The sequence below is a fragment of the Rana temporaria genome, chromosome 12 (assembly GCF_905171775.1).
Source record: "Rana temporaria chromosome 12, aRanTem1.1, whole genome shotgun sequence".
NCBI classification, from domain to species: Eukaryota; Metazoa; Chordata; class Amphibia; order Anura; family Ranidae; genus Rana; species Rana temporaria.
In genome coordinates this window covers 146640091-146653488 of record NC_053500.1, presented here as the reverse complement: position 1 = coordinate 146653488, position 13398 = coordinate 146640091, and the positions used below count along the sequence as shown (strand labels likewise).

General features: G+C 49.8%; 1 protein-coding gene across 1 annotated transcript in view; it reads left to right on the top strand.

The window, feature by feature from the left end:
• The first annotated feature begins 6013 nt into the window (after positions 1 to 6013).
• The window catches only part of LOC120918207 (urotensin-2 receptor-like), a 32322-nt gene continuing 24937 nt past the window's right edge, over positions 6014 to 13398 (top strand). The window contains exon 1 of the mRNA XM_040329697.1: positions 6014 to 7239. Coding sequence (XP_040185631.1) covers positions 6082 to 7167 — 1086 coding nt within the window. The 5' untranslated portion in view covers positions 6014 to 6081 and the 3' untranslated portion in view covers positions 7168 to 7239. The remainder of the gene's footprint in view (positions 7240 to 13398) is intronic.

Here is a 13398-nt window from a genome sequence, read left to right as displayed (position 1 = left end):
AGACCTAAAGACACCTAGAGACCTAAAGACACCTGGAGACCTAAAGACACCTGGAGACCTAAAGACACCTAGAGACCTAAAGACACCTAGAGACCTAAAGACACCTAGAGACCTAAAGACACCTAGAGACCTGAAGACACCTAGAGACCTGAAGACACCTAGAGACCTAAAGACACCTAGAGACCTAAAGACACCTAGAGACCTGAAGACACCTAGAGACCTGAAGACACCTAGAGACCTGAAGACACCTAGAGACCTGAAGACACCTAGAGACCTAAAGACACCTAGAGACCTAAAGACACCTAGAGACCTGAAGACACCTAGAGACCTGAAAACACCTAGAGACCTGAAGACACCTAGAGACCTGAAGACACCTAGAGACCTAAAGACACCTAGAGACCTAAAGACACCTAGAGACCTAAAGACACCTGGAGACCTAAAGACACCTGGAGACCTAAAGACACCTAGAGACCTAAAGACACCTAGAGACCTAAAGACACCTAGAGACCTAAAGACACCTAGAGACCTGAAGACACCTAGAGACCTGAAGACACCTAGAGACCTAAAGACACCTAGAGACCTAAAGACACCTAGAGACCTGAAGACACCTAGAGACCTGAAGACACCTAGAGACCTGAAGACACCTAGAGACCTGAAGACACCTAGAGACCTGAAGACACCTAGAGACCTGAAGACATCTAGAGACCTAAAGACAGCTAGAGACCTAAAGACAGCTAGAGACCTAAAGACACCTAGAGACCTGAAGACACCTAGAGACTGAAGACACCTAGAACAAGGTAAGTATAAGGGCTGCAGAGTTATCTATTGGGGTGAGTTTAATCCTAACACTAAGGGTTGCTTCACACCTGGGTGATGCTGTCAGGACTCAATCTGCAGTAGAATCTCACAAAGATCTGGCATTCTTGCCAGTATCTTACATGGCGGCACAAATGTGCACCGAGTGGCTCACTGGCACACAGTGGCACGCACAGCCAGCATGGACTGGTGCCAAACGGTGTCTAGATGTCCTCTAGATGTATTCCCAGCCGGGTTTGCGCCAGTCTGGGCAAGGCCACACGTAAGCAGTGCAAATATATTTCCAACCATGGGCAGACGGAGCCAGTGCCACGACAAGATCATCCAGTGCCCAGGGCAAGGAAGCCAAATTGCTATTGGCAATCATGCAGTTAGTGAAATGAAAACAGATTGATATAGGGCTTTACATAAATGACTGAGCAATGAAGCCAGAGGATAGGGGGGATCACGGCCAGTTAACAAGCATTTTCAGAACAAATTCAGCGACGGCAGCCCACGTATCTTTCTCATGGCTGGGCCTCTTTAAATATTCATGTCCAATCACAGCGTCCTAATAATCTCCCCCCCCCCCCCCGTCCACATTTTATTTACAAAGTGGCGCACGGGGACTGCGGTTTGCTTAATTATGTTCAAAATGTACAAGAACTGCGAGCGCCGCTCTAAATTATTCATCTCGGGAGGAAGAGCAGAAATGCAGCTGTGAATTTTCGACACGTGGCGACTAAATAATAAATTGCAGGACTAGTAAAACAAAAACGTCCCGCGGCGGCGGAGGGGATGGACCAATCAGAACCAGGACCGCGTGACACGGCGCCTAGTCGTTTGCTTGTGTGACCAGATCCTGTAGCCGGGTTTCTGTTCCCTTTTTACAGCTTCAATGAATCATGTACTGGGAGAGCGCATAGGTTGCCATTTTGGAATTCACCTTCAGAAAATACCAGTTGCCTGGCTGTTGTCGGTGATCCGACCGCTTCTAAAAGTTCAAGGACAGGAGTGCAGATTGACGGTTGGGGCTTCTCCCATCATTTTCTTGTTCCGGTGTACAGGCAGCACAGCTCAGTCCAACATAGGTGGCACCAGGGCAGCCATCACAAATTGTGGGGCCCCTTACACAGCTTTAGGCAGGGCCCCCCCCTGGAGCAGAGAACTGGGGGGGGGCTTCTCTCTCCTGCCGCGAGATGATAAGCGGGGAGGGGGGTTGTGATGACGAAAGTGTCATCTCTTCTCTTCTACCGCGAGATGAGATAATAAGTGGGGGGGGGGGGGAGGTTGGTGCTGACAAACAAAACAAAGTCAGGTCAAATCTTCTTTTCTCTCACCTGCCGCGAGTTGCTAAAGTCAGACGGAAAAAAAAGGGGGGGCGGGTGTTATCGGGCCCCTGTCGCGAGTTGCTAAAGGTGGTGGGGGGGGTTTCAGACAGACAAACTAAAAATAAATGGGGAAGGGGGCTTTCCCCTGCCACGAGTTTCTAAAGGGCGGGGGGGTCAGATGAAAAAATAAAATAAAAATAAAAACCGGTGGCCGGTGTTATCGGGCCCTTGCTGCGAGTTGCTAAAGGTGGGGGGGGGGGGGGTTTGTCAGACGGAAAAAATAAAAATAAATGGGGAGGTGGGCTTTCCCCTGCCGAGAGTTTCTAAAGGTGGGGGGGTCAGATGAAAAAATAAATAAAAAAAATAAGATAAAAAAAATGGGGGGCGACCAGGCCCCTGGGGACCATCTGGCCCCTTACAGGTATAATGCCTGTACCCCCCTGATGGCGGCCCTGGGTGGCCCAGCCCAGTCCAGCGCATAAACGGCATTGCCCAGTCTAGCACATGGGTGGCGCAGCCAACTTCAGTGCATAAGTTGGACGACCCTTTCCAGCACATGGAGGGCACAGCCCAGTCCAACGTGCAGGCAGCAAGTCAAAAATAGGTGGTATGGCCCAATCCAGGGCATAGGCGGCAATACTCGATCCAAAATAGGTGGCACATCTCAGCCCAGCACATAGGTGGCAATGGCCCAGTTCAACTCTTTCCCCAGCATTCACTCCATCCAGACCTGCCCACCCCCCGGGTCCTCCCGCCTGCCATGCTGTAATGAAGAATCCTGGAGGGCTCAAGGAGCTCTGATTGTCCCGTCCACAACCACACACGTAAATTCTTAGAGACGATTTGCGTGGAAGCCAATTACATTGACGCAACGTTTTTGGTTTGTGTGACGAATCAGAATGGAGCATCTAGAAGTAACACAATGAGATCCTACCAATAGGACGCCTCTTGGGAATTGAGCTCAGGACTTATTGTGTGTACACAAGTCCAAAGTACAAACACGCATGCTCAGAACCAATGCTAAAGATCAGACAACAATAGCAGAAGTTTCCCACAGGGTGGCGGTAAAGAGCTGAAAAACCACGTGATTTGGTGAAAGTTGCCTGAAAAAGTCCTGCCCTGTGTATGCAGAACAAATTCACGACCAACGCCCATTTGAAGCAAAATTCACGGAAAAGTCAGATGGAAGTCCGATCGTGTGTATGAGGCTTTACAGTTAAAATAGGTCATAGTACCAGAAGAAAGGATGGGAGGTGCAGCTACATTTCCACGTCAAGCAAGAAATTGTACAAACCTCAAAGGACAAAAACAGACAAGTAAAAAAACAAAAAAGAAAAAGCAAAAGGGCGAAAACAAACAAATAAAAAAAATAATAAGCAAGAGGACATAAAAAATAAATAAAAACAAAAGGTAAAAAAAATTGTACAAGCCTCAAAAGACAAAAACAGGCAAGTAAAAAAACAAACAAAAAATTGGTTGTAAAGGTACAAAAAACAGGCAAGTAAAAAAAAAACACAAACAAAAAGAAAACATCAAAAGAGAAAATAAAAAGAAAAAGGACAAAAACAGACAAAGAAAAAAAAAGAAGCAAGAGAACAAAAAAATTATTAAAAAAACAAGACAAAGAAAAGATAAAAAAAAAGAATAGAAGAAGCAAAAAAGGAGAGGTAAGAAGGCAACACTTATGCCCCGCCCACACACGATCAGAAAATCCGAAAAAAAAGTCTGATGTGAGCTTTTGGTAGGAAATTCCGACCGTGTGTGTGTAGGCTCCATCGGACTTTTGCTGTCGGAATTTCCGCCATGAAAGATTGAGAGCTGGCTCTCAAATTTTCCGACTGCAAAAAATTCCAATCGGAAATTCCGATCGTCTGTAGCAATTTCCGACGCGCAAAATTCAGACGCATGCTCAGAAACAATTCGACGCATGTTTGGAAGCATTGAACTTAATTTTTCTCGGCTCGTCGTAGTGTTGTACGTCACCGGCGTTCTTGACGGTCGAAAGTTCGGAGAACTTTTGTGGGACCGCGTGTATGCAAAACAAGCTTGAGCGGAATTCCGTTTGAAAAAACATCCAAGGTTTTTCCAATGGAAAATCCGATCGTGTGTACGGGGCATAACAGTTAATATATTTAAAAGTACCAGAAGAGGAAAGGATGGGAGGTGCAGCTATATTTTCACATAAAAAAAAAAATTGTACAAACCTCAAAGGACAAAAACAAACAAGTAAAAAAACTAAATAAAAAAACAAAAAGAAAACCTTAAAGCAAAAGGGCAAAAACAAACAAACACATTTAAAAAAAAAAAAAAAAAGCAAGAGGACAAAAAATTAAAATAACAACAAAAGATAAAAAAAATTGTACAAGCCTCAAAAGACAAAAACAGGCAAATGAAAAAAAAAACAAACAAAAAGAAAACATCAAAAGAGAAAATAAAAAGCAAAAGGACAAATAAAAAAAATAATAAGCAAGCGGACAAAAAAAGAAAAACAAAAGATAAAAAAAATCGTACAAGCCTCAAAAGACAAAAACAGGCAAGTAAAAAAACAAACAAAAAGAAAACCTTAAAGGGGTTGTAAAGGTACAATTTTTTTATCTTTTGTTTTTGTTTTAATTTTTTGTCCTCTTGCTAATTATTTTCTTTTTTTTTATTTGTTTGTTTTCGCCCTTTTGCTTTTTCTTTTGAAGGGGTTGTAAAGGTACATTTTTTTCCCCTAAATATCTTCCTTTACCTCAGTGCCGTCCTCCTTCACTTACCTTAGTGCAGTCCTCCTTCACTTACCTCAGTGCCGCCCTCATTCACTTACCTCAGTGCCGTCCTCCTTCACTTACCTCAGTGCCGTCCTCCTTCACTTACCTCAGTGCCGTCCTCATTCACTTACCTCAGTGCCGTCCTCCTTCCCTTACCTCATCCTTCCATTTTACTTTTAAATGTCCTTATTTCTTCTGAGAAATCCTCACTTCCTGTTCTTCTGTCTGTAACTCCACACAGTAATGCAAGGCTTTTCTGTGGAGTGTCGTGCTCGCCCCCTCCCTTGGACTACAGGAGAGTCAGGACGCTCTCTACGTTGCAGATAGAGAAAGGAGCTGTGTGTTAGTGGGCGTCCTGACTCTCCTGTAGTCCAAGGGAGGGGGCGAGCACGACAGTCCACACCAGGGAGAAAGCCTCGCATTACTGTGTGGAGTTACAGACAGAAGAACAGGAAGTGAGGATTTCTCAGAAGAAATAAGGACATTTAAAAGTAAAATGGAAGGATGAGGTAAGTGAAGGAGGACTGCACTGAGGTAAAGGAAGATATTTAGGAAAAAAAATTGTCCCTTCAAAAGAAAAAGCAAAAGGGCGAAAATAAACAAATAAAAAAAAGAAAATAATAAGCAAGAGGACAAAAAATTAAAACAAAAACAAAAGATAAAAAAATTGTACAAGCCTCAAAAGACAAAAAGAGGCAAGTAAAAAAACAAAGAAAAAGAAAAAATCAAAAGAGAAAATAAAAAGCAAAAAGGACAAAAACAGACAAAGAAGCAAGAGAACAAAAAAAAATGATTAAAAAAACAAAACAAACAAAAAGAAAAGATAAAAAAAAGAAGAAGCAAAAAAAGGAGAGGAAAGAAGGCGACAGTGAAAATGGGTCAAAGCAGCAGAAGAGGATTGGATGGGAGGAGGTGCATCAGATTTCGAGAAGTGGGACGGAAACAAGGGAACGCCAAAGCCAAGCGAAGGAGGAAAAGATGAGAAAAGCGGAGTGAAGAGCCAGACACAAAGAAGGGACAAACAATGGATACGTAAAGTAAGAAGACAGAAGGATAGAGGGAGAAGCCCACGTCACGGCCCCCTCTCCCCTCCCTCCCTCTCCTCTGCTCGCTCGCTCTCTCCTTCGCTGTTCCTGACTGATGAGAAGCTTCAGTCTTCTCCGCAAGACGGTCCTTTCCCCGGGCCGGCTGCCGCTAACGCTCTCATGGAGCTCAACTCCTCCGGCCCGGGGAACTTGTCCAGCCCGGACCCCAGGGGCCACAGAACGGAGGAGCTGATCATCACCTCCACCTTCAGCACTATCTTGTCTTTGATGTACGTGGCCGGGATGGCCGGCAACGTGTACACCTTGGTGGTGATGTGTCACTCCATGAGGTACGCCGCCTCCATGTACATCTCCATCATCAACCTGGCCCTGGCGGACCTCCTCTACCTGTCCAGCATCCCGTTCATCGTCTGCACCTCTTTCGCCAAGGACTGGTACTTCGGGGACATCGGCTGCAGGATCCTGCTGAGCCTGGACCTCTTCACCATGCACGCCAGCATCTTCACCCTCACCGTCATGTGCACCGAGAGGTACATGGCCGTCACCAAGCCCCTGGACACCGTCCGGAGGTCCAAGGGCTACCGCAAGTCCATCGTGGTGGCCGTGTGGCTCTTGTCCCTTCTTCTGACGTTGCCCATGATGATCATGATGACGTTGAGAGAGGCCGAGGGCAAAGGGGGGAAGAGGATGTGCGCGCCCACCTGGAGCGAGGACGCCTACAGGACTTACCTAACTGTACTTTTTAGCACCAGCATCATGGCCCCGGGGATGGTGATCGGCTACCTCTACACTCGCCTGGCCAGGACCTACCTGGAGTCTCAGCGGAACCCCATCAGCAAGAAGGAGAACAAGAGGTCCCCCAAACAGAAGGTGCTGATCATGATCTTCAGCATCGTGCTGGTCTTCTGGGCTTGCTTCCTGCCCTTTTGGATCTGGCAGCTGATCCGGCTCTACGACGTGTCCCCGCCGCTCTCCTCCCAAACCCAAAAGTGCATTAACTACTTGGTCACCTGCCTGACCTACAGCAACAGCTGCATCAACCCTTTCCTGTACACCCTCCTCACCAAGAACTACCGGGAGTACCTGAAGAACCGCCACAAAAAGTTCTACCGCTTCACCTCGGCCTTCCGCAAAAGGGGGACCAGCCTGCAGTGCTCCTCGTGGGGGCGCTCCATGTCCTCCAGCAACCACTACGACTACGCCACCGAATCTATGGGGATGACTGGCGTCAGGGACACCAAGTGACTGGAAGAGGTCCTCCTGGGTCCGGCATTGGCTTCACGCTCACCGCGGGAGGGAGGGAACCCGCTGACCACGGTAAGTAATACCGGGAACGTAACTCTTCCAACTGCTTCAGACTTTATTGGTCCCAACTGGTAGGAAATCAATTTAATGTATGTGGTCCAACAATTCTTCACCAATGGGCTTCGGAGACGTATCAGAACAGTTGTGTGTAGCCTACGCCCATTAAAGGGGCCGTTTCTGAGCAGTTGGTTGGGGAGATGAGCAGAACCCCATCCCCCGCCCCTGACAACCAAAGTGGTTTCCTACCAGTGCCGGAAGAGAAGCAATCGTCACAGGGCGCCCCCCATAACTGCAATAAACCATGTGTCCAGGGGGCTGCTGTCCCTCCTGCCCACCCCTTATCCCAACCCTATTTTCAGAGGTTTCCTGCTAGTGCAGGGACAAGGTCCTCTCTATCACTACTCTTGTCAGCTTTGTAACAGTTGCAACCGACACACAGGGGGCCCCCCCCCCATCCCTGCAATAAACCATGTGCCAGGGGGCTGCTTCCCCTCCTGCCCACCCCTTATCCCAACCCTATTTTCAGAGGTTTCCTGCTAGTGCAGGGACAAGGTCCTCTCTATCACTACTCTTGTCAGCTTTGTAACAGTTGCAACCGACACACAGGGCGCCCCCCCCCATCCCTGCAATAAACCATGTGTCCAGGGGGCTGCTGTCCCTCCTGCCCACCCCTTATCCCAACCCTATTTTCAGAGGTTTCCTGCTAGTGCAGGGACAAGGTCCTCTCTATCACTACTCTTGTCAGCTTTGTAACAGTTGCAACCGACACACAGGGTGCCCCCCCCCATCCCTGCAATAAACCATTGTGCCCGGGGGGCTGCCGCTTCCTCCGCCCCCCCCCCCCCTTTGTCCTGACCCTATTTCCAGAGGTTTCCTACCAGTGCCGGGTCAAGGTCCTCCAGTGCCCAGGGAAAATATGCCAAACTCCCCTCCTCTTAGGGTTAGCAGTGATGTCACTGTCACTACTCTTGTCAGCTTTGTAACAGAAGCAACTGGCAAAGGTTGCCCCCCATCCCTGCAATAAACCATTGTGCCCGGGGGGCTGCCGCCCCCTCCTGCCCACCCCCTTTATCCCGACCCTATTTCCAGATGTTTTCTACCAGTGCTGGGACAGAAGCAACCGTCACAGGACGCCCCTATCCCTGCAATAAACCATTGTGCCCGGGGGGGCTGCCGCTCCCCCCCCCCTTGTCCCGACCCTATTTCCAGAGGTTTCCTGCCAGTGCAGGGACAAGGTCATCCAGTGCCCAGGGCAAATTTCCCAAACTGCGCCCCCCCCCCCCTTCCTCCTAGGGTTAGTAGTGATGTCACTGTCACTACTCTTGTCAGCTTTGTAACCGAAAACGGAAGCAACCGGCACACAGGGCGCCCCCCATCCCTGCAATAAACCATTGTGCCTAGGGAGGCTGCCGGCCCTCCTGCCCACCCCTTGTCCCGACCCTATTTCCTGATTCTCCATCCAAAAACCTCCCCTTTAGGCTCTGTTTCCACTATTGCGCTATTTTGCCGCAATTTTTTTGCAGCGATTTTGATGTGACTGGAAACAATGCCTATGTAATGCCGAGGTCTATGAACCTCAAGTCGCATCAACGTGGGGCCAAAGTAGCGCAGGGGGACGCCTTTGAATTCGCTGCGACTTGAAGCTGCACAGATAAGAACGCTACTCATTGGAAATCCCCTAAAGGAGAGGTTTTTGGAAGGAGAATCAGGAGAGAGGGTCGGGACAAGGGGTGGGCAGGAGGGAGCGGTTGCCCCCCGGGCACAATGGTTTATTGCAGGGATTGGGGCGCCCTGTGACGGTTGCTTCTGTCCCAGCACTGGTAGGAAACCTCTGGAAATAGGGTCGGGACAAGGGGTGGGCAGGAGGGAGCGGTTGCCCCCCGGGCACAATGGTTTATTGCAGGGATTGGGGCGCCCTGTGACGGTTGCTTCTGTCCCAGCACTGGTAGGAAACCTCTGGAAATAGGGTCGGGACAAGGGGTGGGCAGGAGGGAGCGGTTGCCCCCCGGGTACAATGATTTATTGCAGGGATAGGGGCGCCCTGTGACGGTTGCTTCTGTCCCAGCACTGGTAGGAAACCTCTGGAAATAGGGTCGGGACAAGGGGTGGGCAGGAGGGAGCGGTTGCCCCCCGGGTACAATGATTTATTGCAGGGATAGGGGCGCCCTGTGACGGTTGCTTCTGTCCCAGGACTGGTAGGAAACCTCTGGAAATAGGGTCGGGACAAGGGGTGGGCAGGAGGGAGCGGTTGCCCCCCAGGCACAATGATTTATTGCAGGGATTGGGGCGCCCTGTGACGGTTGCTTCTGTCCCAGCACTGGTAGGAAACCTCTGGAAATAGGGTCGGGACAAGGGGAGGGCAGGAGGGAGCGGTTGCCCCCCGGGTACAATGATTTATTGCAGGGATGGGGGGGGGGGGGCGCCCTGTACCAGTTGCTTCTGTTACAAAATCCCAAGTCGTTATCACTTGTCATGCGACTTTGCAGTTCCCAAGTCGCGTAAAAAGTCGCACTAGTGGAATCCGAGCCTTAATGAAACAACCCTTTACAAGCCAGAAGCAAGGAAGTTTTCAGCCATGCCTTCTCCACAAAAAACATTCCAGGCCACACCCCATTTTCATTGAGCATTTTTAACAAGCCATGCCCATTTGGCATGCTATATCACCCCCCCCCCCCCCCCCCCCCAGGCTCAGGCAGTTCCGGTTAAATATTGCAGCTTTAACTCACGTCACTAGAAGTTGCCATGTTTTTATTTTTATTTACACTGTGATAAGGTGCCCCTTTTTCTTTTCCGCACCCTAGGCAGCTGCCTTTGCTGCCTTACTCAGATTTCCTTTTGAAGCGGTCACGGTTTTTCTCAGTTTGCTCCGCAGTATTGCAGCAGTGGACACAGAGTGAGAAATCAGCAGAACATGCAGTCTCTGTGCCTGTGCAATGCTAAAGGTGGGCTCAGATATAGAGAGATCTCACTATCATGGCATTGGCCCCGCTGGCTTGTATATCCCAGCTTGGTGACTGCGGGTTCACCCGAGATCTGCCAATCAATGTAGATCGGTGCCAACCAACGTGCAATCATTTTGTGTCCCTTGTGTCCTGTGTGACGATTGGATGTGTGATCGATGTAGGATGATTACAAGATTGTTCTTTATCTGTAGCTGCTTTAGATCACCAGAGATTTATAATAGAGACCTTAGAGCAGGGGTCTCCAAACTACGACCCGCGGGCCACGTCTGCTGAAGGTATGGGGGGACTCTGATATGATGAGGGGGGACTCTGATATAAGGGGGGGGACTCTGATATGATGAGGGGGGACTCTGATATGATGAGGGGGGGGGACTCTGATATGATATGGGGGGGGGCTCTGATATGATGAGGGGGGACTCTGATATAAGGGGGGGGGCTCTGATATGATGAGGGGGGACTCTGATATAAGGGGGGGGACTCTGATATGATGAGGGGGGACTCTGATATGATGAGGGGGGGGGACTCTGATATGATATGGGGGGGGCTCTGATATGATGAGGGGGGACTCTGATATAAGGGGGGGGCTCTGATATGATATGGGGGGGGGGCTCTGATGTGAAAGAGAGAATCTGATGTGGAAGGGGGACTACTGATTTGATGGGGGGGCTTCTGATGTAAAGGGGAGGTCATAATGGAAAGGAGGAACCCTGATCTAAAAGGGGACCTCTGATGTGATGGGGGGTTCTTATGTGATGAGGGGCTTCTGATGTGATGGGGGTTCTGATGTGATGGGGGGACCTCTGATGTGATGGGGGGGCTTCTGATGTGATGGGGGGGGTTTCTGATGTGATGGGGGGGCTTCTGATGTGATGTGGGGACCTCTGATGTGATGGGGGGGCTTCTGATGTAATGGGGGGGTTATGATGTAATGGGGGGGCTTCTGATGTAATGGGGGGGTTATGATGTGATGGGGGGGCTTCTGATTCTTCTTCTAGATTACTGAAGCTATGGCACTACGAACGTTCCACGCAACGCCGAACCTTTAAATGGCTGTGAGCCGAAACACACGAGTGACTGGAGATCGGCATTTTACATTATAATGAGGAATGTTCTCATCTTCTGGACGCGCGGCGGTTTGTATAAAAGGGGGCGGATCCAGAGAAGCGAATAAGAGAGCAGATATAGTGACTGCAGAGTCCTGAGGAGAGCAGATATAGTGACTGCAGGCTCCTGGGGAGAGCAGATATAGTGAGTGCAGGCTCCTGGGGAGACCAGATATAGTGACTGCAGGCTCCTGGGGGGATCAGATATAGTGACTGCAGGCTCCTGGGGGGAGCAGATATAGTGACTGCAGGCTCCTGGGGAGATCAGATATAGTGACTGCAGGCTCCTGGGGAGAGCAGATATAGTGACTGCAGGCTCCTGGGGGGATCAGATATAGTGACTGCAGGCTCCTGGGGAGACCAGATATAGTGACTGCAGGCTCCTGGGGGATCAGATATAGTGACTGCAGGCTCCTGGGGGGAGCAGATATAGTGACTGCAGGCTCCTGGGGAGATCAGATATAGTGACTGCAGGCTCCTGGGGAGAGCAGATATAGTGACTGCAGGCTCCTGGGGGGATCAGATATAGTGACTGCAGGCTCCTGGGGGGATCAGATATAGTGACTGCAGGCTCCTGGGGGGAGCAGATATAGTGACTGCAGACTCCTGGGGGGATCAGATATAGTGACTGCAGACTCCTGGGGGGATCAGATATAGTGACTGCAGGCTCCTGGGGGGATCAGATATAGTGACTGCAGGCTCCTGGGGAGATCAGATATAGTGACTGCAGGCTCCTGGGGAGATCAGATATAGTGACTGCAGGCTCCTGGGGAGAGCAGATATAGTGACTGCAGGCTCCTGGGAGATCAGATATAGTGACTGCAGGCTCCTGGGGAGATCAGATATAGTGACTGCAGGCTCCTGGGGAGAGCAGATATAGTGACTGCAGGCTCCTGGGGAGATCAGATATAGTGACTGCAGGCTCCTGGGAGATCAGATATAGTGACTGCAGGCTCCTGGGGAGAGCAGATATAGTGACTGCAGGCTCCTGGGGGGATCAGATATAGTGACTGCAGGCTCCTGGGGAGAGCAGATATAGTGACTGCAGGCTCCTGGGAGATCAGATATAGTGACTGCAGGCTCCTGGGGAGATCAGATATAGTGACTGCAGGCTCCTGGGGAGAGCAGATATAGTGACTGCAGGCTCCTGGGGAGAGCAGATATAGTGACTGCAGGCTCCTGGGGAGACCAGATATAGTGACTGCAGGCTCCTGGGGAGATCAGATATAGTGACTGCAGGCTCCTGGGAGATCAGATATAGTGACTGCAGGCTCCTGGGGAGAGCAGATATAGTGACTGCAGGCTCCTGGGGGGATCAGATATAGTGACTGCAGGCTCCTGGGGAGAGCAGATATAGTGACTGCAGGCTCCTGGGAGATCAGATATAGTGACTGCAGGCTCCTGGGGAGATCAGATATAGTGACTGCAGGCTCCTGGGGAGAGCAGATATAGTGACTGCAGAGTCCTGGGGAGAGCAGATGTAGTGACTGCAGGCTCCTGGGGAAAGCAGATATAGTGGCTGCAGAGTCACTTTGAAATGAATGAACTGCCCCATACATGTAGCGTGACTACACGGAAAAAAAAAAAGAGCAGATGCGCAATGCGTGACGCCGTGTGTCGTTCCTCGCAGATAAAGTGTCAGATTTGTCTTCAACCTGATTGGATAACAGGTGATACAGACACTTTAATTCATGCTGGATTTTATGAATGTGCTCCGACACCTCCCGCGGCTGTGTTGTCCCTACGCGTTTCTTCCTCTCACCTCGCCTGAGCAATCTCCAACACCTCTGAGTCAGATGTTTTTTTTTTTCATTTCTGTAACGATAAAGGTCCCCAGGCAGGTAGAAGAACGTCTATATATATGTATATGGGTTCCAAAGGGTTAAAGAGGAACTCCAGGCACAATTTCCTTTATAAACACACACTATATTGTCAAAAGTATTGGGACGCCGGCCTTTACACACACATGACCTTTAATGGCGCCCCAGTCTTAGTCCGGAGGGTTCAATATTGAGTTGGCTCCGCCCTTTGCAGATATAACACCTTCACCTCTTCTGGGAAGGCCGTCCACAAGGTTTAGGGGTGTGTCTATGGGAAGGCGGTCC